General features: G+C 39.6%; 2 protein-coding genes across 2 annotated transcripts in view; both read left to right on the top strand.

Moving 5' to 3' along the window:
* The first annotated feature begins 3,865 nt into the window (after positions 1-3,865).
* Positions 3,866-20,305, top strand: BCL7A (BAF chromatin remodeling complex subunit BCL7A). Its single transcript, XM_085311621.1, has 7 exons — positions 3,866-3,972; positions 6,795-6,863; positions 7,455-7,536; positions 11,019-11,115; positions 12,556-12,723; positions 15,585-15,706; positions 16,680-20,305. Exons 1-7 carry the CDS (start codon positions 3,866-3,868, stop codon positions 16,749-16,751), a joined length of 717 nt encoding a protein of 238 aa, XP_085167747.1. The 3' UTR covers positions 16,752-20,305.
* MLXIP (MLX interacting protein) overlaps positions 19,711-23,538 on the top strand; it is a 55,525-nt gene continuing 51,697 nt past the window's right edge. Inside the window, exon 1 of the mRNA XM_085311620.1 lies at positions 19,711-19,729. Within this exon, the coding sequence (XP_085167746.1) occupies positions 19,711-19,729 (19 nt within the window). The remainder of the gene's footprint in view (positions 19,730-23,538) is intronic.

Here is a 23,538-nt window from a genome sequence, read left to right as displayed (position 1 = left end):
AAAAAAAAAAAAAAAAAAAACCCAGAGCGTTAAAACGTCACTGTACAACTCAAGTTCTTCTTTCCTCAGTTCCCCCCCGGTGCCGAGGTTTGGGGTCGCCTGCCCCTGGCGCTCTGGCGGGTGTGACTCCCGAGCGAGAGAGGCCGGGATCGCTGCTTGAACTTGCTTTAAAATACAGAATTAAAGGTCGTACCCCAGTGAAATCATCCCCTTTTGTTAGGCCTTAAAAGTGCTTTGGCTTTTTTTTTCTCCCCCCCTTTCTTCACGCTTTTGTCTTTTTCTGCCTTTATTACGAAAATCGACACGAGGTGTTCAGACAATACAGYGAAACGCAGTTATTGCAGTGTGCTGCACAGTCGGTCTAGTGGTTTTGGAGGGGTAAGGGGCAGTGCCAGTGTGACTTGAGAATGGATCTTTCTTCCAGCAAGTAGACTGTTCAGTAGTCTTTGTGCGTGTATTTTAAAATCTTCTCTTAAACGTGAAATCCGCAGAAAATCTCTTTGGTTAGCATTAGCATGCATAGCTGGGCTGTTTTGAGCCTTATAAAACAAGGGAGCACTTTTCTTGTAATCTACAGCTAAATGCTTTGGTTGCATTAAAAACAAAATGCAGAAATTAAATGTGTTTGTTATCCTGGCAAAATGGATTGTTGCGTTTTTAAATGGCCTTGAGCACGTGAGCGGGCCAGTTGGCTTGAGCTGGACAAAGAATGAAAATGTGTGTCCGGTAACGCAGGGCACGAGACGGGGATTTCGGAGAATCCCTCCATTGTGCGGGGAGCGAAGCAGTCGCGGGATTACAGCTCTGCTGATTTCAGGAACTCTCTTCTTCTCTGGTGATGTTTTTAAGTGCTGTTTGCTGGCTTTTTGGCCAGCTATGAAAGATCAAAGCTGTATAGCGAAGGGAGAGTACTTTTTAGCAAAAAGTAGCATTGTTGGATGTGTGGGACTATTTTATTTGTAGGTGTTTCATTCATGAGTGCAGCACGTTTCCTTTGAGTCCTAGTTGGTGGATTTCAGAGAAGAGTAGAGGCAGGAGCTTGGCCATTCAACAAAACATCAGTTTTTTTTTTCTTGGCAAGCGCTTTCTGCCATCATGTCAGTTGCTATGGCTTCCCCTATAAAACAGAAATCTTAGGGTATAAATAGATTTTGTACATTTTAACCCTCCTGAGAGAGAGCTTGTTTGAAAGGGTTACTGTACAGAATCATGCAAAGTGTTTCTTCTGATTGCTGTCAGAAGTATTCATATGGCTTTTTGCCTGTACATGTCACAAATATTTACACAAACCATTTCTCATATATTTAAAGGAATCATAATTTGCTGGTAAATCTCATGATTTTTTCCCCCTGCTTGCTTGCAGTCAAGTACATTGGAAAATTAGCAAGAGAGATTCTGTGTTTGTGGTTCAAATGTTTTGAGAAGACTTGTCTTGTGAAATTGAACTTCCTAAGATGTAGGAATTGCTAGTCTATAAAGAGCCACATAGGCAATTTTCAGTGTGCAGCTTCATTTGCATAATAGGAGCAATTTGTTGCCATCCACAGCTTTTCTGTGGAAATGCAGCCACTGAGGATTAAAATACCTTGCATACAATGTTCCATAGAATAGAGTTCTCTGAGACTTGTACATGTGGAGTGCTGCATTTCTGTACTGCAGCCCATATTGCAAACTTCTCTAAACTGACAGTGGCTCCAGTGGCTGGCACACCCTCAGTACCTGAAGGTGCAGAGCAGCCTTGCTGTGCAATATTACTATGTGCCTGTATTGCCACGTGTATGTGCATGCCTATTTGAAGTGAGTTCCCATCAGCACAGAGCTTGTCCTGTAGAAAATACAAATTYGTTCTTAGACAGAAATCCATCCATTGATGCAGGTATCCATCGTCATGCATGTTTGTATCATGCCTAGCACTTTTTATATTACTGGAGCTTAGCTTATGGTAGTAAATGGTAAAGTTGTTACAGTTACATAAATCTCAAGATTAAAGCTAATCTCTTTTGTTTAAATTGCTGTCGTGAATGAGCATCTATTTTAGAAAACCCCTAGTACGCATCCTACAAAATACGTGGTTGTGTTGTGTTTACGTGGCAGAATGCTATATTTCTATGGCTAAGAGTGTAGACCTACTTTTTCTTAACAATAGTTGCCACGTTTCTTCCAGTCTATTAAAAAATCATCCAAGTTAAATTTTACTCAATGAATTATAAACAGTATGGGATTATCTTTTGTTTTATTGACAAGTATGTGTAGATTCTAAATAGGCTCTCAAGAAGAGAGGGGCAAAAACTGTTGAGTTCTCAACCAGCATTACGAAATAGTAGAAACGCTCTTTAAAAAAAAAAGTAAGTCAGATTTATTGAATGATAGAAGATGCAGAGTTACACTGGGAAAAAAACCTGCCATGGGTGGCATACAAGTTTAAGTTTCTGGATGTCTTAGGAGGCAGTGAAATAATTTGCCTGAGTACCTGGGGTTTCTGAACTTTTGGGCATCCATGCAAACATAAGGATAGAGGCATGGTGTGGCTGACTAGGTGTCCTGATTAGGGAATGCACCAGTAATGAGGAAATCTTCGGCTGTCTTGTCACTAAATTGCAGTGTCTTTGTGTAAGTCATTTTCCCTTTTTCTCCCCTGTTTATCAAAGCAGTAATCTAGGGATAGTGATAGCACTTCATAAAGTAGAGGTGAACTTGGAGAACTGATGGATGTAGTTGCAGAAAGTACTAAATATTTATTATGGAAGAGAATCAGCTGTTGAAGCAGACTTGACTGGGATGTAGCTTAAAACAAAGCATATTTTGTAAAAGTTGAGGAGCAAAATGACTGTAGGCAGTGAGATCATGTTACCTTCCCAGATAACACTGGTTGGGATCTCTAGTTGTGGCTAGTTAGGGAGCAGAGTTTCTAGGCAGTGTGACTGTGGCTTTTCTGTTCATTGTCTCCTTTCAGACTTTGTAAAATATTTTTGTGTGGTATGTAATGCTCGGAGATTGAGTTTCTGCAGGTTTTGCTGCTCATGCTTCCTTCTTGCAATAGATTTTCAATCTGAAAAGTAGTTGAGGCATAGAACTTCTTAACATGATGTCTTTAGAAAAGACTGACTGTTTGATACTACCAGATTGTCTGTCTAGTTTAGTCAGGCTGGTAGGTAAGACATTGGCTGCATTTGGTTTCCTGCTAAGATTGTACTTCACGTAGTGGTGACTGACGTTAAAAATCCTCTAGTGTACGCAGAGGAACTACTTTGAAATATTGTAGTTATCCGAACACAAGTTATCATGGTTGAATTTCAAAATAGTTTTTCTGGTTCATAATTATTTCTCTTTGAGCCAGGACATGCTCTCTGACTTCWGTGAAAGTTGGATGTATGTAAAGGAGGAGTCTTATTTGTAAAGCCGTGTTTCTCATTACTGTAAGAAAAGGTGCTTGTTGCAGTGTGGAACCTAGCAGAACTTGCTTAAAAACAGGCTGGCGTATGTAAGTTAAAAGGGGACTCTCATAATGCAACATACTTAAATTGCAAGAGAGTGATGTCCTTAACCATTAGTCTTTTCCATTCATTTTGATGCTACATTATATTTTATTGTATTTGCAGCATGGTCCAGAGACGCCATATGTATGTTTGGGGCAGCTTCGTGTTAGTCTCGAGACAAACATCTACGTAGCAATAGGCGTGCTCTGAAAAGCAAGCCTACATTAAAAAAAAAAACTCTTTTCTGTGTCCGACAGCACTGTGTGTGTGTAATAACAGCATTCCCCCCCCCTTCTCCTGTGCTCGATCCCACAGGGAGGTCATAATTCTGTGATTTTCACCAAACTCGGTTGCAATGCAAGTGAGCGTGATGTGATAAATTCAGCTTTATGACGCCACTTCGTGATCCTCAGCAGAAGATGGGCCGTGTGGGAGCAGCCCTGGTGCAAAAGCCCATCGCTGTGATGAGCGGTAGTCACCGCACAGAGCCACGCGGGTGTGAAAGCCCTTTCTTGAGTGGTAACGTGTTGGCAGTAAAGGCTTTCTGTTTCCCTGCCATCGAATGTTTCTAGCACTCAGTGCTGCTGCAAAAGCTGCCTTGACACTTTATGTATAAGTGTAATATACACTGTTGTGTTTGCTCACCAGTATATTACTTTTATACATGGAATTAGATGCTCATCTTGGGAGCTTTAGTGTTATTATTCAAAATATAAATATATTTATGAGTCTTGAGTTATTTAAAAGGGGGAATTTAGTATATAATTATGTAAGTTCTAGGGTAGTAGTGTGCCTTGGGCTAAGTAAAGAGCTAAAAAAAGTGTTGATATTAATGCTTACTGTGCATATCCTTGACTGTCCTTAAAATGGTATGGTTCAAAATCTAAGAATGCTTTAACACAACTTCAGATAAATATAAGGCTTTTTTTTCCTGTTGCATTGACTAGTTTCTGAATTTATTATAATTAAAACATTTAAGATAATTTCATTTTCCTGGTTTTAATCTTCCATACTGGGAAGTATTGTGTGTATTTTCAGTTTTGACATTTCCCTTTTGTTAGCTTGGGTCATTTATGGAAGAACAGGTTTAAAACCAGGAAAATGTCTTTTGGAAAGCTGTGGAGTTTGTCAGGTAGACACGGGCAACTGAATTTGGTAATTGCCAAATCCTTAGTCTGARTAACTCTCAGGTTGATAGTGTTCCTCTCTCTCTTCCAATCCACGAGTCTATACAGAGGTCACCCTGTATGGTGTGACAGGGTAGTTAATAAAAAGTGTTGCCTGATGATTGCCTAACAAAGTTGGCAATTGACTTACCCAGGTCGACTTGCCTGGGTGGCATTCTGGTCAGCRTCCCAAGATGAGTGGGTTCAACAGCAGATCCGTTTTGCAGACAGGAAAACACGTGGAGAACCTAAGCAGGGATTCACAACAGGGCAGGCGTGAGAGCTCCGGAGTTCCTCATTCTGGCTCTGGCGTGCTCTGGTCAGCTAGAGTATTTTGTAGTTTGTGCAGCTTCAGCAAACTGAGTGTTAGGGGCAGCACGAATAAATTGTCAATTCTAACCAAATGAAAAGGAATGGCCCCGAAAAGCAGGCTGGAGTCATGACTTTGCACAAAAGAGAAGAAGAAAAAAGGAGGGGGGAGTGAGGATTCAGAGTAGAACCGTTTTTTATTTTTGTGGATTTTTTTGAAACAGGCAGTAAATACTACAGATAACATTTTAAGCTTTATTTGCAATAAACCTCTTAAATTCTGAAGTTATTTTACCCTGTTGATCTTAGATGTCTGAAACTCCATTACATTTCTTTGTTAACGAATTCATGTTTATGCTGCCAGTGATTTTATTTTATTAAGAGTTTGAGGAGCTTGTCTTGTGCTTTTTTATTAATACTTTCATGGTCTTAAAGTTTCAATATTGCAAATACTTACATATGTAAAAATATTGAATAATAGCAGTTCAGTGTTGGGTTTTCTTTTTAACCATAAGTGCTTGCAGGACTGGGATGTTGGTGTACTTCCATCACAAAATATCTTTATTCCCGTTGTTGTCTGAAATGGTGTGTATTGAAATCATAAAAGGAAAAAAGTCCCTACAGCTGAAGGTTATCGAAATTTAAAGGGGTACTTAAGAAGCTCAAAAGAATTAAAATGTCAGGGCTAACTTTAATACTAGAAAGAAAAAGTTACTAATATAGGTTTCCTCCTGTGTTCTACAGTCTGTCCAGTGAAGATGCTGTGTGAGGCTGCTTTGAGATGCTAACAGGTATCTTGAACTTTTGGTTTTCCAGTGCAGCATCTCTAAGTAATATTTTGCTGTAGGAAAAGACTAAAATCTTGATTTTTAAACATTTATTCACCTCCCCCCACCCAAAGCAAAATCTTCCAGCTGATTCTATTTCCATAATTTCAAAGGTTTTTCTAACTAGAAATAAGTTTAGTCTGTCTTGTATCCGTTAAAAAAGCCAAAAGCAAACAAAAATCATTGCTTCACAATTAAGTCTGCTTTCATTGTTTACATGCCCTCATCTCCACTGTCATTTTTATCACGTCTAGCACTAGAACTCTAAATTAGCATAAAATTTTCTTTAGACATACTTTACCAATCTAGTATACCTAAATGGATGGATCTAAACGTGTTTAGRTAAACTGTACTCCAGGAAGTGCAGTGGGAAAACTATATATTTTAATTAAAATGTCCCTGTGGACAGGTCCAAAACTTATAAATTTGCTTTTTTGGTGGGGTGGRGGGACAGGAAAGTGTCTTCTCTAAAGGGAAAACAAATAAGATTGGATTTAGTTGCTGAAACAAATGGTCAGTAGGGTGTTTGTGACATTTGTACAATGTGGCTGCTTTTGATTCTGGAAACTCTAAAAACGGAGATATCGCATGTATTTGGAGTCGCACTCAGCTTCTCCCATCCTGCAAAGAACATTTTTTAATCTCTAACTAGATTCCAAATCTGTTACTTAAATGTGTTTTTAAAAAAGAAATAATAAAAATGCTTATTTTGAGATCTCATGCCAAATTAATTTCAGATGTTCCTGCATAGTTGATGGAATTGGTCTGTGTTGTTAACTTTTAATTGATCCTTTTGCAGAGCTATATTGCAAACCCAGGAACCAGCAGTGGTAATCTGTGACCTGAAAACTGATCACAGAAACTGGATGAAATTTCTCTGGCATTATGGACCTTGCTTTAATGTTCTGATGTAAAGAGTTCAAGGAATTCATCCCTTAACTCAGTGTTCAGCATCCTTTCCATCTCTGCGCTCTGTGTCTGCATGACCCCGTAATGTAGTGACACCCTCCGGCCAGGTTTCCTTCGCAACTTGTCAGCGTCCTGACTTGCTGGCTGGCTGGCAGGGGCTGCACAGAGTGCTGCAGGTTATGCTTTTTCCCTCTCCCGTAGCCTTCACAGCCTTTCCTGTCCTAGAGAGCCAGGCTCTCCTGGATCTGAATTCTGCATCGCAGCACATAYTGCTACCAATAAGGCTGTTGGTTCTAAGGCTAAAATTTCAGAACTGTCTGACAGGAGTGTTGAGTGAATGTTAAATTGCTAACAGCAGATTTCTATCTAAAAATAAACCTCAGATGGTCAAAATGCRTTTAGATTTCTAATACCATTAAACAGCTTCATGACAACCAAAACACACTGGTCTGTTTAAAAACTCTTCTATCTGTAAAGTTGAGTGAAAACTGTAAGCATTAAATCTGCATTTTGAATAGCTGTTCTTAACTATACCTTTAATCCAGGTCTCATTACTGCTACCGCAGTTACTCACCTAGACAAGTAACAGCCCTCAGAATTCTGCAAGTTAGCAGTGCTCTAACAAATTTTTGAAATGCAAAGAACAATTTGCACAATACAGCACTAAAGACGATGTAATAGCCTATTTAAATCCTTGACAACTTACAATAGTAGATCACTTTATTTTGAATATGAAGTTTAAATTCTCCTGCATTATAATTTTGTAGGGAGAAGAAGTGGGTGACAGTTGGTGACACATCCCTAAGGATTTACAAATGGGTACCGGTAACAGAGCCTAAAGTCGATGATGTAAGTATACTGCAGTGTCTTGCTATTAGAAGATGTAGAGAATCATTTTTCAGGAAGGTCGGAAGAAATATGCTCCTCTTTGAGCCTGTAAGTTAAGACTAGTGTGGGTCTTTCCAGCATTTGAATGTAAGAGCTCTAGGGCAAATGTTGATTTTCACAGAAAGTGATGCTGATGGTTCAATAGGTGGCAGTCTTCCCTGAGTCACGTTGGATCAATTCTTAGATAAGTAGTAAACACTGCACTTGAAACGTGTATTTTTTTGTAGTTGATTTGCAATTGATTTTGAAACCTTTTCCCAACATAATAAAGGAAATATATGTGTGTGTGTTTATATAAACATATATATGCACATTGAATATGTGTATATAATATATGTTTTTATATATATATGAAAATTACAGTTCCCTTTTTTCCTGCCTGGTGCTTTAGAGGAAAGTAGTTGCTACGAAACTGTTTAGAGAATGCATTCTTCTGTCTGTGCATCATTAAGCACCACTGCCATTTTGCTCAAAAAGAGACACAAAACATTGAAGTAAGGATAGGAAAACCCTGTGGAACTGTGAGATCATCTGTATTGTTTAAGGTGTCCATCGAGCAGTACAGCAGATGCTTCTGTTGTAGTGTCCGTTTTCTCATGGTAAATGTTTTGTATATGCATCGTATTTACATTCTTAATGTGCACTGGGGAAGTACTGTTTATTTCCCAAGATACAGTCATATGGTGTAAGAACAGTGAGTATAAAAATCAAAGTTGACAKCACCTACACGTTGTTTTCAGCTTTAGTTATCAATGTTATTCCTATTTTATAAATGGATATATTGTTACAGAGAGAATATTAATTGGTGTTGCCACAGTAAATTAATGACGTAATTGAGTATATGTCCTTAGTTTGGTGCTCTTTCCTTGGGCTGTCCCGTAGTTTTACTTTATTTGAAATGTGAATTAAGTCCTATTTGGAAGAACACTACTTGACTAGTAAGTGTATAAAAGTAATAGTTTTCAAAAGTTTCACAGACTTGCCTTATTCAAAGTCCATGTTCAAGACCTGTTTTTGAATAGGGTTCTTTTAAGCAGAGTGTGTTTCTTTTTGTGCCTTTGGGTACGCCAAACATTTTCTTGACTCTAGCAGTCATGGTGAGCTGCTTCTGCTCTTTCAAAGCTTGAGCAGTGAAATTTCTATGAAATAATTACTAGTGAATTGTGAAACTTTTCCTGGTTTCTTAACAGAAATTTGTTCATTCTGACTAGTTCTCAAATGTTTGGTCTTGATTTTATTATTTGTGATGCACTGAGGGAAAAGGTGGTGCTATTTTTGTGATTTTAGGTAGTTAGGCTTGTGTGTTGCTATTTCAGGGGTTTCCTATGGCCAAGCTATGCTTGTATGATGGATACCACAGTACTTTGTAAACAATTTTCTACCTAGGTTTTTAGATTGATTTTCAATGTGACTGCTACCAATCCTAAAGTTAGATTCTCTCTTAATAARCATGAGTTTATGTAAAGCCTGTATGAACAGAGTTTAGATGCAGTATTTGAGCCATTTTGTTCATTACTAGTGAGTTTTTAGGTTTAGACCCCAAATTTGCTGAACTTAGGACATTCCTTCAAAACCAGTCACTTTAGCATCCTACAGTCACATTCTGCTTGTCACAAGTAGAGGCTGTTGTGCTGCTCCAGATGCTGCAGACTTGATGTCATAAGGTTTCTCTTTAGGCTCTTGAAGTTCCCCCCAAAATATTCTGAACATTTTTAACAAATAAATATCAGATAGGGGTTATCTTAGCTGTTTGGTTATAGGCATCCTTTTATACCTGATTTCATCTGTGTGTGCAGGAGCAGGTGGAGAATACTCGCTTTTTACTAGTATAGAGGAATGGAGTCTTCCTAAGCCACTTTAATCTTTTTTCTGAAACTAGAATTAATTAGGAGGGCTCTTGCTTCCTACTAGTTTTGGAAGGCTGTTATGGAACCTCATGGCTTTGATAGCTAAGCTTAAACTTTTTTTTTTTTTTTTTTTATCTCAGCTTAAATTTCTTGCAGTCATTTTATCAATTTCTCTTGTGCCAAAAGTAGCCTTTCACTTTGCCAAAAAAAAAGAAGAAGAAATATTCGCTGAGAGATTATACCCCCTCTGAATATCAGTTTTGCAAGGTTAAAGAATTCCATATGCTTTCACCTCAGTTCCATATATGGGAATAAAATCTGAGTTATTTCATTTGTTCTCTCAGAAGTAAAAATGCAGTTAAAAAAAGCCAAATAATATATTTAAAGTAGAGGGAAAAATGTTTCAAGATCTCACTTGTTGAATTTCTTTTGCAGTCTTAGACTATATTTGACTGTGGTTTTATTTTTTCCCTTGTTGGAGGGCGCTGTCTTATCTGACTAGATGAGTTGCTGAACGTTCCTCCTAGAGTCAGGCTTTTAATTGTCTTCTCAGCAGGCATGCAGGATCCTCCAAAAGCAGTGCAGCTGGCTCTTTCTCCTGTGAGACCGATTACATCACCTCTTAATTGGAAGCGCTGCATCTCTTAACAGACAAATATTTTCCACGTGATGGATGCCGCTGTCTCTTCCTTTGTCTTAATGCTTGCAGTTTGTACTGTTCTTTTGGTCACAAGCATGTTTTGACCTRTTGTTCATGTAGGACTTTTTTTTTTATGCTCTTTGTTTTAGGTCAGTCTGATTTTTCTTCATTCTTTAGCTTTAATGAATAAACAGCATCAGGTTTAGGGAAGGAAGAGATCTCTGTGGTCTTGGTCATTGGGAAAGAGGTAAATAGCTGTCATCTTAGTGTTAAAATCCTAGCTCTCTCTCATCATTCCTGTTGTGTATTCATGCATACTTTCTAGGTGCATTCTACAAGCTTCCTGATAAGAAAGAGAGAATATACCAAGCTGGGTAACTCCCAGGCTGGGAGTATTAACTGCCAAGCTAGGAGTTAATATACACATATACGTGCCATACAGTATAGTTTCCCAAATCTCTGATCAGTGATGTTCTTTCCTTTAATTGTTGTAACAGGGGTTCTTTTGGCCTTGCTTTGGTAGCTCTTTGAACTTAGCACAACTAGCCATGTGCAGTTCCCAAATTCTTTTGCTCGGTTTCAGCAAGGCACTCGTCATTGTGCCTCAGATGGCACGTTTGTAGAATGAGGGATAGCACTGAGAATTTTGTAGTCTTACGAAAATTGTGCAGTGGTTTGAAGACGAAACATGTTCAAGTGCTAACCATTACTAGAATTTTTGGATAAGAACCTAGATGTTCTAGTGCTTTGTGACACTTACAAAGAATGCAATTACAAAAATGTCCCTGTGATCATTAGGACAAATGCATTCCTGAAAACTGCAGTGGTTCTTGGGTTTTTTAATCACTTGAAAGTTAAGTAAGATACTTACYGGGTAATGAGTGAGAAGAGCCTTATATTGACATGAATTTTTCTTCCTGGTGATCTAATTTATTTGGATACTTGTTTTTTCTCAGAAAAATAAGAATAAGAAAAAAGGCAAAGATGAAAAATGTGGCTCTGAAGTTACCACTCCAGAAAACAGCTCCTCTCCAGGGATGATGGACATGCATGGTGAGTGGGAGAAGGTCAGCCCCAATTACCCTGCTAACCTACTATGAAAGTATAAGCTAGCCATGTCAGATTCTCCATTGGTCAGTTATATGGACAGCACCATGGTTGGGCCAAAGAGTGACATCAGATACTCATCTGGTGCTTTGGATTTCTATTTTGTAGATGTCTTAATGGTTTTTAAATGCCATTTTCATCTGAGCTGTGTGTGAAAGTAAATTGTTGCTGGTGCTGAATGTGAGAAAATACATATATCTACCATCCAGAATGCCATATACTTACCTATGTGAAGTTTTAACATTGTAGAGCTTATGTGGGTTTGTTTGTTTGTTTGGGGGGGGGGAGGACGGAAAGGACACCCCCTTCCCCAAACTGCCACTGTATATCCTGGCTTTATACTTATTGAGCTGTGCTTAAAATTTATTCTCAACAGCTGCAGGTGAGTCAGGACAGAAGTAGTCTGTTAGTGCTAAGTAGTGATTCTGCTGCATCTTCCTTCTGCCGGGAAGTTTTGAGCTTGCTCAAATTAACTAGTTAAGGAAACATTTTTTGCTTGCCAGAGCCAGGCACTATTAGATCAATTAAGAAAATTTTAAGAAGTGTGAACTGTTGAATGTTAACATGGTGCTTATTACAGAGGAGCCTTCACAGCTCATCTCTGTTTTAATTTTTTATCTTCTAGGTGTTTGCATAGCAATTATGACTGAGAATGTGGCAGTAGTTGAGCTGATTATAGAGGATCACTTTTTGGTGGGATGTAAATTTTTTGTTTCAGCTTTATTTGCATTTTTATTGCCTCATGGTTGGCTTTTGCAGTGTTCATAGCAAGTATGGCCTTGCGATTAAAAGATTGAGCAGGATATTCACAGATTTGGATTAATTTTTGATCTGTGTTGCAGACTACTTAATTTTTGACTTGGTCAGGTTATTTAATTTTCTTAAGTCTTGTTCCCTCGTCTGTGAAGTGAATGTAATACTTTCTTTTATAATCACTTATCATTTGTGTTTTTAAGCAATATTGTACAATTTCATGATAAACTTAATCTGATCTGACTTCAGGCTGCTCTGAAAAGGGATGGTCCCATCACCAGCTTATGTGTTCCTGTAGTCCTTTGGATGTAGTGATTATGCAGCTGCAAAGTGAGGTAGATGAGCTTGCATGCCTAGCATGTAATTTAACTAATGATGTTTTGACTTGAAAACACCTGTATTACAGCATAGGCTGCCAGGGCAGAAAACATCGTGGTGATGGTGTAGAAAAAGTTCAAACACAGTATTAGTCTAAATGCTTCTGGATTTGCTCAGCTCTCCACTAAGCTAGACTATGGCCTACATTGTCTGGGAATAATACATAAGAAAATGAAATATGGAAGAATTAAGGTGTCCTTTTTATTCAGATCTTATCAAACTAGAATGTTTTGATTTTAACTCTTTTCTTAACAGATGATAATAGCAACCAGAGCTCAATAGCTGATGCTTCTCCGATAAAACAAGAAAACAGTAGTAATTCAAGTCCAGCACCAGAACAGAATTTGACAACACAAGCAGATGGCACTGAAGTAAAGTCTGATGAAACTCAGACAGAAGCAAAGGAGCAACCTGGCTCAGAAGGTAAACTGAAAAGATTGTCTCCAAACCTGAGCAAAAAAGTTATCCTTTAGCTCTGATGTATTTTATCTACTGATTCATTTTAAAGACTGAATAGTAACAATTCGAAAGAAATGGCTTCTGAGTTCTCAAACATTTCTATGAAAATGTGGCAAGCCTCTTGTGCCTCCCAAAGATCCTTCCAAAGAATAATAGAAGTCAGATCGACATTCAAGGTCTCTTTAGAGAGAAATCAAACAAAATACTCAGTTTGTTGCTATCATAATCTCAGTCTTCAAAAAAGAAATCATTCAAAATCTGCTTTTACCATTTAATCACACATCCTAGGAAGTGTTGTTTTGGTAGATCTGGGAGTATTCATTACCTAACAAGAAAATAAAATGGAGGTGAGATAGCTGTCAATGATTTTTTTTTATTGTGTAAACTATAATCTTTTCTTCTTTGTCCTTAGCCCAGCTAATTACTTACTCAAAAGCTGGTTTTGAATTTGATCCTAAATTTCTAAAAGAGTTAGAATATTTTACTGCAGTTCTTCGAAGATTAAAAATATGTAAGGGTTAAAATATTGTTCTAAACATTGCTCTTTAAGCATTATTTTGGGTTATTGGAACATGCTCTGTATTTCTATTCTTTAGAAGTTAATTTTCCTCGTCCTATTATAACAGATAAAAGATGTCCTTAACACTATTCTAATAATTTGTTTTCAGAATTCTTTCCATAGCAAAGCAATTAAATTTTGTCCTACTGATTCCATTCTTAGCTTAGCAGATCCACTAACGAATTTAAGTTTAGATCTTTTATCTTGGTTACATGATGTCATTGTTAATTAGGATTAAAATTTGACAACCAAATTATCATGAAATTGAAATAYGTCAGAAAGCCATAGCCTTAAAAGAAAATCTCAGCTGACCTATTTGATCATGGTAAACTGTGTGGGTTTCCTCCTAAGTTTAATATTGTCTGAACCTATTTGTGTAAGGTTTTTACGTAGCATACATGTTCCTGTGACTGAATGTATAGATTCAGGGAAAACCATACCAGGTTCTCTGGATTAGTTCCAGAGCCATTTACTGTAAAAGGAGGTGAAGAAGTAATAACAAAAAGTACTCCTTACTAATAGGACTATATGCTGTGTTTTTATTAGATAATTCTTCATGTACCAGAAGTGATGTTTGATCAAACCCTTTGAACTATGACATTACTCAGCTGGATAGGGTTAATGACCTTGTGCATCTTACATTACCATGCTGACATCAAGAAGGTTCCTCAAAGCTAAGGTGCAGTTCGGGTGGTCAAAAACACCTCATGTGAATTTTTTTAGTAGAAAACAGTAAAAAAATTGATTTCATCTATGTTAACAAGTCATTGCAGGCATTGGAATAGCTTTGGGCTTGACAGTTTCAAGTCTGGATTCTTTTACCCAAAGGTCAGCAGCAAGTGGAAGAGGAACAGCAGCTCTGARCTGTCCATTGTGGGAATTTCTCTAGGTCTATTTTTGTCGTGGGGAGATGTGCACAGCACAGAATCCTTCTTAGCTCAAATTGCTGTATAGACTGAGACATGCACAACAGAAATTCAAATTTCTTCTGACTTGTGAGAGTTGTTTCTTTAGTCAGTATGGAGGTGTGTTCTGGTGGGACATGGAGGGGAAGCTCATTCTGCTGGGATTTCTTGAATCTGATGTTTGAGACTGCTTACTGTAGGGTTCACTTTATGTAAAGTTAGTGAAACTTCCAGAAATACTTGTGATGCTTTTTACGCAGTATGCCACAAAAATACACACTATTTGCTAATTATGCCATCTTCTTTAACCACAGGTAGTGGGGGAGGGTCTTAATTTTGTGTTTTTCTTCATCTAGMATAATTGTTTGTCTGAATCGGGGATATGTGGAGAGATCACTTCCTAAACCCTGACTCCATGCATAGACTTCTTTCTCACTTGAGGGAATTCTCAGATCTTTAAATGAGTTGAATAGRGAAAGGGGAAGAATGAATTCCAGTTTTTATACTGTTGTTGGTGTGGATACAGAAACAAATACTTTTTTTTTTGTATCAGAGTTTTTTTTTGATGAATCTGTGTCTCAACATACTGTATTCAACCTTTAGTGAAATTTAATCAGTAAAGACTTTTAAGTTCTCCTGCTTTCCATTCAAGTGGACTGAGTGTTTTAACCCTGAGTCCTGCAGTGTAAGTCATTTATTTTTTAGAGGGATAGAATGAAAGGATTAAAAAAGGAGGAGGGGGGAAGAAAAACTGGAAGCAGGTAAGAACCACAGCAAACTGGAAAACTTTTCCACATGCATGCAGCAGACATGGTTAAGCTAGCCAGATGAATTTCTCTTAGTCAGATGAATTTCTAAAAGCTGACCTAAAAGTAGTGGCAAGGAGAAAAGTAGATTTTAAATATATGACTGAATTTCAGTTCAGATAATTTCATGCCATCTCCTTAGCCACACAGTTTTAGGTTCTGTGTTGTAACAATTCAGTGATTTCTGTAGCTGCCTATTCTGGTTCAAAGCAAATTTCAGAGAGTTCAACCCTTTAACAAAGTTTATGTTATAACTTGTTTGCAAATAGCATTGAAAGGGTTTGTGATATAGGGCATATGTGAGCTTAGCTCCCTCTAGGGACCCATCCCAGCAATTGTATCCTGCTGGTAGCATGAAGGCAAAGGTCTGCTCAAGTGGCAGCAACCTGTGGTTTTGGCTTTGGACTTTGAACTTCATTACAACTTACAGTGTTGTTATATAAGTTTCCATTAATAGTTACTGATGAGTGAAGTTTTTATGTTTGTGATGTTGCTAGTGAAAAAACATCCTAAAAGCTCTTGCTGTTTATTTAAAATGATTTCTTAAAATTTCAGATACCTCTGACGAACAGAATTCACAGTCTTCAGTGGAAAATTCCATGAATAGTTCAGAGAAAGCAGAAATTCAGTCCTCTGGAGAAAATGATATAATTACAGAGGCATCTAAAAACTCTCAGGTAACCTTAAGTGCAAAAGCCCAATTATTTGGAATTTGGAAGAGAACATTTTTCTTAAAAGGCAAATGTAAGGACGCCAGTTGTACATTTAGTCTCATTTCCTAAGGCGATGGCAATAAAGCAGCAGTAGAGTTTTAAATGGACATTRTAGACTATTAAATGCATATGCATGTTTCTGTTCGTACGGTTCATTTCTTTGGCTTCTTGCATTTCACTCAACTTGAACAGTAACACTAGATTAACCTAGTTTACTTTTCAGGTTGCCTATACTAGACWCTGCTAGTTTTGTAAAGAAATACTAAAATTTGTTGCAACTAATGAATTCTTTGGACCTAACCTACTGGAAAGGCCCTTTAGAGGATCAGAACTAAAATATCTTCTATAAAAGTAGRTATAGGTATATCTGTTAAGAAGTGTATGTTTGTCAATTCAGTGGACATGCACACTTCCCGGAATACTGAAAAATTCTGAAGGGAGGGAGGAAATTATCCTTGTAGTTGGTCCCGTCACACTGGGATCCTCAAATAACCACTGTTCAGTCCATTGATTTTCTTTCTGGATAATTGGCTTGTTTCAGTGCACCCCTTACTCTTCCCAAACTTTGCACGTTCTGTCCTGAGGAGRTTGCTTTGGTTACAGCTGGAACAAATTCATGTGTACTGTTGTGCTTGAGTGTGGAGCTAAGGGGAGTCCAGACATGACCGTGCATCAAGGCTGTTGCATTTGGAATATTCACTATAATTTAGCCCATTTTCAGTAGATGACAACAAGTGTAAAGAAGTTCAGGTAAGGTGGAAGTAGAAGAATGATTTCAGGAAACAAATTGACTTGTCATGTCATTCTCATGTCCAGGGATAATTTGTATTTTACAAATGACACACCAGGGAGTTTGCTCTTGCTTCTTGTTTGATGTTCATGGCACTGAGGTTCGGTGCAATRATAACATGACTGTTTTTCTTCTTCCCCTGTTAAGGACTCTGAAGGAGTGCCACCTTCTAAAAAGATGAAAGTAGAGGCTTCCCAACAAAATGTTGAAGAGATTTAGACTATAGATTTTTCTGGTCAGTTTTTATGTAAGGTACATCAGTGGGCTTAATTATAGAACAACCTTACTTAAGCATCTTCTCTTGGATGAGGACAGAACTCCTAACTTTTCAAGTTACCAAGCAAAAATCCAAGAAAGCCTAACAAAGGTTTAACTTCTCAGACACTGAAAACTTTTTCCTGTGAAACAAACATTGAGAACTTTTAAGTTACTGTCTCTGAAATGGTTGGAGTAAACAACTCAGGAGGGGTCTACGCACTGTTTCTAAAGTCAAAATTACAATTATGTTGCTGCTGTATTTTTTTTTCATTTCTCTATTTAACAATGTAAGATATTTAAGGATGGTACAGGTCAGTTATTAGCTTTCATGTGAAGTTCATTGTTCTGGCGTGATGTCTGCTTTTGTTTTGTGCCTTGTGTTCTGAAAACAGTGCTAATTTTTAAAAGTTGTTTTGCAACAGTCTCCTTTGCAAAGTGGCCTATGTTTGTATAATGCCATGTAGTAAGGTTTTTTTTGGTTGGTTGTTTGGGATTTTTTTTTTGTTTTGTAGGTTTTTTTTGTTTTTTGTTTTTTTAAAAATTATTTTAAATCCCTGGTGCTTAAATTTTAACAAATAAAGATCAGGAAGCCATTTTCACTCTTGGAGTCCAAGGAGAAAAAGGAGCTTGATATTTTATTTTAGCAGCTATAGTGGAAATCTTTTATTGAATGCATGGCATTCGCAACTGTAAATTTGGTCTTCTAAATACTTAACTTCATCAGAAGTTCACATCTGTTTACCATTTATAGTCCAGATCTGAATATATAATATAACACAGCAGTTAAAATACTTACGTATTAGGTCCAGATTGCTGTACTGGGTACAACTTTCTTTACAGAAGAGTTCCACTATGTACATAAATAGGATCAAAGGGATTTGATGCACAGTGAACCTATTTTCAATTGGTCTTTTTTGATATCAAGTTTTCACTGAACTGGATTTTATTGTACTGTTTCATTATAAGATGTTTACTTCTATGTTCCAGGTCAATACTGTATTTGGGATTTTCTTTTCCTTTCAGCAAGTCTTGTAAATAAGCCTTGTTGTTTCCATGGTTTCTACATCATTGGTAGAAATGTTTTTTCTTTTTCAATTATGTTGAAGTATGCTTATGCTAAACTTGATTGAAAGGCGCTGAGCATGTGCAACTCCCTTCAAATTTATGGCATTTAGAGGTCCACAGCCAACTGCAAAGGTCAGTTCATAAGGGCTTGATCTTACAGTGGGCTTTGTACTTCCAGGGTGGGCACTCAGTTATAAATAGCTGATGTTGGTGGGAAGCATTTATTTCTCACTTGAAAACTCTTAACACATGCGTGCATGTGCACGCATACACACACACACACACACACACACAAACACACGCATATTGCTGGATTAGGCCCTTAGTCTGTCTTCGCTTTGGGACATGGGACTTGTAATTTAAATTATGATCTCATAGCTATGAAAATGGTTGCGTATAGTTTGTAAGCTAAGAACTGTAAATACTTTTTTAAATGAAAAAATTGCTTCCAGTTGATACATTTTCATAATTAGCTCTTCATTAAGCTTATTTATTTCTGAATTCTCCAATAGTGAAAATGGCTTGCACTTAGACTACTGCATTGCGTTCGCAATTATCATTTTATTATGAAAAACAATGGGGAAGTCAGGGAAGGGAATGGAGGGAGGGAGGATTGGGGAGCCAATACTGACCTTCCATAAAATGTTTGTAGGATTAAACTCCAAATAATATACAGCATTCAGTTTCAGAACTATTTCTTTATGTTGAAATAAACTTTTTGGATTTTAACTAAATAAAATTGGATTGCAAATCATTCATGAAAGCAGTGTGCTCCCTAATAAGTTTTTGGGATTTCTGGTCTGATCATGAAGTCCATTAACATTCTGAAAATAAGGAAATGAGGAGCCAAAAAAATATTTGCACAATATATGCAATGAAATGGTAGCATTCTCTCTTGAATTGTGTGTATGCCTAAAATGTGGATAACTGGTCAATGACAATTGATTTGTATGTATACTACATTCAGATTTAAGTGATATTTTGTGAGAAATTCTATTGATATATTAAATGGGCAAATCTAGAAAGATTCAAACTTACAAATATTTTTGATTTACTAGCTTTTTCTTATTTTTAATGATGAAACAAAGTTAATCTGATGCCACCTTTGAGAAGTAGTCATGTTTACTAATCACTATCTTCAGGTGCATCACAGCAGGTTTTTTATTTTAATTTTGTAGGTGTTTCCAAGGGAKTAAATAGACTTTTGGTTTAGGAACTAATTCCTGTGCTTTAGGAAGAAATAAAATATATAAATAGCACTAAAATACCTCAAATTTTTCATTAGATAGAAACATTTATTGGCATTGTTGACATCAACAGGTTTAATTATAAATTTCCTTTTCTCTCCTGTGGCTTCTGCTCAGAACTGTTCATTGTTCTGTGGCTTAAAAATCAAGACATCATAACCATATTTCTAGAGGCTTTGTTTCTAAAATAGTGATGCTTTATTTACAGCTTATACAAAATACATTCAGAACTTTTTTTTTTAACCAGAGATTCTAGTGACAACAGACAACTGAACAAGCAGATAGATTTGGGTTTCTTAAACCTGTTATTGTCAGTTTCTAAGAGAAGAGACTTTGACATTATCTGGTGTGAAGAAATCCAAAATAGTGTATAAGACTGTTATTAGTCTTTTCTTGAAGTGCCTGATAACATTTATGGGCCAACAGATGTGATTAAACACATTTTAATGCCAGAAAGTACAGATGGGACCAAACCAGAATATTGGATTCAAACCCACATAAGGTTTGAAATCAGATCTAAATCCAGCTTTTTTTGGCTTGGACCTGTCTCTACCAGAAACTTGTTTTATGAACTCACTGTAAAAAGGGTTTATTGAAAGCATTGAGACATGGAGCAGAAGGAGAGATGTAATTTTCTTCAAGATGACTGAAAGTTCTCATACAGCTAATGTTTTAGAAATAGTGCAAATATCAAGAAGTGCTTCCTTGCTACAGTGCTGAATGTTGGAGCTTCATTTACAAAAGCAAAAGAAACTAGAAGCAAGCAAGTAAATTAGCTGAGTTGGTGGAACATGTGGGAAGGCCTTCCGAATAAGCGATTTACTCAGCCAAACATTTTATAGCAGAACTATTCCTTGGAATTTTTATGCTTGGGAAAGTAGTTGTTAAACATTCCAAAAAGTGCTGGCACTTACAAAACAACAAAAAATAATCAACAAGGCAGTATAAAAATATTGGTTTTGGGTGGCTATCTTCATACATAAACATCGTCATGTTTTGGAATGTTCTTTATATCTAAGGGCCTGTTAGAAGGTGTAAAGAATTTTGTTTTCTTCAGTACCTAATCGTTTTCCATCTTATGATTTGTGTGTGTGTGTGTTGTACAGCAGTATAATTTTTCACTTATTTATTCCATCAGTAGTTATGGTTTGTACAATGTACAATGGTTTCATTTCAAARTAAAATAAAAAATCACAACATGAAWGCTGTGTGAATAGTTTTTATCAAGAAATAATCTCAGTTTGTTTTTTCAAATTAAAATAAATTTCAGTTTTTACGAATAGTCTTTTTAAATGTGCATTTTCTGGTGTCTCATTTGGTGATGTGTAAAACGGTTCACTTCAAAGGACCAAAGGTGTCTTGGTGTCMTTTTAGCAGGACTTCGCCCCCACACCTCCCCCCAAAAAAGTAAGAACAACAAAGTAATAAATAAGGCCAGTGTATTTACAGCAACCTACACGGTACCGTGCTAATTTAAGGTGGTAGCTGTTGGCTTGATACTCAGCTATTGCATAATGGTAACTTGGAGGGTGGAGGGCAACATAGTGTGGGAAATAGGCTTTGGTTTCAAAAGACGCTTGGGTCGGATGCTAGCAAGAATAAAACTCCTTCAGTGTTTTAGAATGATTCTTTATTGTTCAAGAAGTGTCCTGCTTATTTTCAGTGTTGTGTGCTCTGTCCCAGAGTAGCCTGCAGAGTTTYGCAGACAGCTGAACTGACCTACCTGTTCACCAGAACCAGAATGGTGAGCTGCAGCTGGCTGGCTTGCTYCCAGCTAGTTTTGTTCCCTCCCTTGTGTTTACTGGGGTGCTCATGGGATCCTCTTGTGAACCCCTATAATTTGCTAATCTAGGAGAAAACTACCCATTTTTACTTAGTATTTATTTTTACTCTGGATTGGTGAGTTAATCTGCACACAGATATCAGCACAGCAGTATAAGGGTAGAGTGGAACTGAAGAGATAATAGAAGAGAGCAGAAATACAAGCAACAATGTAAATCAATACAATCCCAGAAATAAAGGCCTCTGAGCAGGTAAGGCTTGGCCAGTGAGGTAGTAGTAGAAGTGGGTTTGGAGCTGGAAGTTGCCCGTGTGGCTCCCCTGGAGGCCGAACAGGCAGAGGAGCCAGCGGAGGGCACCAGGGCGGCGGGTACCTGGTCCCTGCCGTCAGCCCCATGGTCTGARGCTGGGGGTAGGATTCCTTGCACTCGTGTCCCTCACCGAAGTATCTATAGATTTAGGAGGATAATCTCTTACTGCAGTGTACTCCATAGTACTTACTATATTTTTAAAAACCTTGAACCTGTTTTTCTCTCTTTTATGTCTACTGAATTCTAATTCAGGTTTAAACTTGTCCCCTGTGCTAAAAGCCTGCTCTGTTGAAGAACATCAGCAGAAGATGGTGGGCTACAGAGTTTCACTTTGCAGTGCAGAAACATTCAGAAAAAAGTGTATCCAAAAGATGTTACACTGAGGTGTCTGGTTGCTTTTGCCCCTTCAAGTTTTCCTGTGCCTCCTGGAATTCCCTGCTATGGAGAAGGAAAGGACAACTGGGAAGGAGCTTTGACTTGCTGATGGGCACCGGTCGCTAAATACTGAGCTTAAAAAGGCAAGAGGATTTATTGCAAGGCCTGCATTCTTCCTTGCACCTGTAGTATTTGCACTTAGGCTGATTAGAGGARAAAACCCTTCATCTATCCTTAAAAACCTAAATTGCATCAAATGTTTCTCATGGCTTAATACTCCTAGCCCTGTTTTAAATATGTTCTGCAGTACTATTAAATTGTCTTAGAAGATTACGTTGCTGTCTAGCTACTTAATGTTATCTCTCTTCGCAAACAGGAAAAAGCAAGAGTAACAGCAGCTGTGGCTTCACATTTACTGTGTTCAAGATGGTTTGAAAGCTGTGAAATACTTCTAGTGTTTCATGTAATTGTATATTTAGTGAGGAGGAAAAACTCACTATGGAAAAGTAGTTAACTTATAAACAAGGAATGGGGACAGTTCTTGGGGTTTTGGAGAGGAAAGCGGTGGCGTGTGACGAGGCCCTGGGGCTGTGTCCCCTTCCCTTCTCGGCGACTCTGGCGAGGCTGCAGGCAGCCCTGGAGGGCCGTTTCCTTGCTGACGGCAGTCCAGGAGGAAGTGCAAAACCCGCAGGGTGTCAATTATGGCTAAGAAACTTCATGGCTCTCGGTGCGGGGCAGGAGGGATGATCCTGCCCTCTCCGTTGAGCTGGGCTCTTGCTCGTGACACAACTGCGGCTGTCTGCATTTGGTGCGCACAGAGCGCTACCACCGCACCTGCCACTGCCAGCTTTCTGCAGTCGCTGCTGGGCCTCCCTTTGCTCTCGTGGATAGAAACCACCCCGAAATCACACCTTCCCGCGATGCCTTCGCTGCAAAATCCAGCTCTGCATCCTCACTGCCTCCAGAAGGGCCAAACCCCGCACGGTCGAAAGAATCCAGCTCGGAAACTCATTTCCATGTCACGAGTTTACGGGGAAGGAAGGAAAAACAAATGCTGTCTTTCTATTTTTTTTCTTTTTGTAAGTGCTCGCAGCGCAGCGCAGGAAGCGGATGGCTGCAGAAGAGCTTGGGAGGGGGCTCCTGAGGAACGGGGGTGGCAGGGCAAGGCGAGAGGCGCCCAGGCCTGGTGCTGCCCTGCGAGGGGCCGAGCAGGGGAACGGGGCCTTCCGCAGGGCGGGATGGGGCCCGCGGCGCCCGGGCTGGCCCAGAAGGGAGCTGTGGAGCGGGAGTCCGCCCGGGGCGCCCTGCTGAGGGGAGAAGGGCACGGGCGGCCCGGGGGCGCCTCGCTGAGGGGAGATGGGCGCGGGCGGCCCGGGGGCGCCTTGCTGAGGGGAGACGGGTGGCCCGGGGGTGCCTCGCTGAGGGGAGACGGGTGGCCCGGGGGTGCCTCGCTGAGGGGAGACGGGCGGCCCGGGGCGCCCCGCTGAGGGGAGATGGGCGGCCCGGGGCGCCTCGCTGAGGGGAGACCGGCGCAGGCGGCCCAGGGGCACCTCGCTGAGGGGAGACAGGTGGCCCAGGGGCGCCTCGCTGAGGGGAGACGGGTGGCCCAGGGGCGCCCCGCTGAGGGGAGAAGGGCGCAGGCGGCCCGGGGGCGCGTCGCTGAGGGGAGACGGGCGCGGGCGGCCCGGGGGCGCCTCGCTGTGGGGAGATAGCTGGCCCGGGGCGCCTCGCTGAGGGGAGGCGGGCACGGGTGGCCCAGGGGCGCCTCACTGAGGGGAGACGGGCGGCTCAGGGGCGCCTCGCTGAGGGGAGAAGGGCACGGGCGGCCCGGGGGCGCCCCGCTGAGGGGAGGCGGGCGGCCCGGGGCGCCTCGCTGAGGGGAGAAGGGCGCGGGCGGCCCGGGGACGCCCCGCTGAGGGGAGGCGGGCGGCCCGGGGCGCCTCGCTGAGGGGAGACGGGCGCGGGCGGCCC

This window comes from Rhea americana, unplaced genomic scaffold, assembly GCF_003343005.1.
Source record: "Rhea americana isolate MKP2758 unplaced genomic scaffold, rheAme1 scaffold_346, whole genome shotgun sequence".
NCBI classification, from domain to species: Eukaryota; Metazoa; Chordata; class Aves; order Rheiformes; family Rheidae; genus Rhea; species Rhea americana.
This window is presented reverse-complemented; position numbering and strand designations above follow the sequence as displayed.

Bases quoted from the DNA above. Each gene is read 5' to 3' on its own strand.
- BCL7A (XM_085311621.1), top strand. From the start codon at position 3,866: ATGACGCCACTTCGTGATCCTCAGCAGAAGATGGGCCGTGTGGGAGCA. The intron at 7,537-11,018 runs GTAAGTATACTG...GTTTTTTCTCAG, and splicing joins CAGAGCCTAAAGTCGATGAT to AAAAATAAGAATAAGAAAAA. The intron at 12,724-15,584 runs GTAAACTGAAAA...TTAAAATTTCAG, and splicing joins GGAGCAACCTGGCTCAGAAG to ATACCTCTGACGAACAGAAT.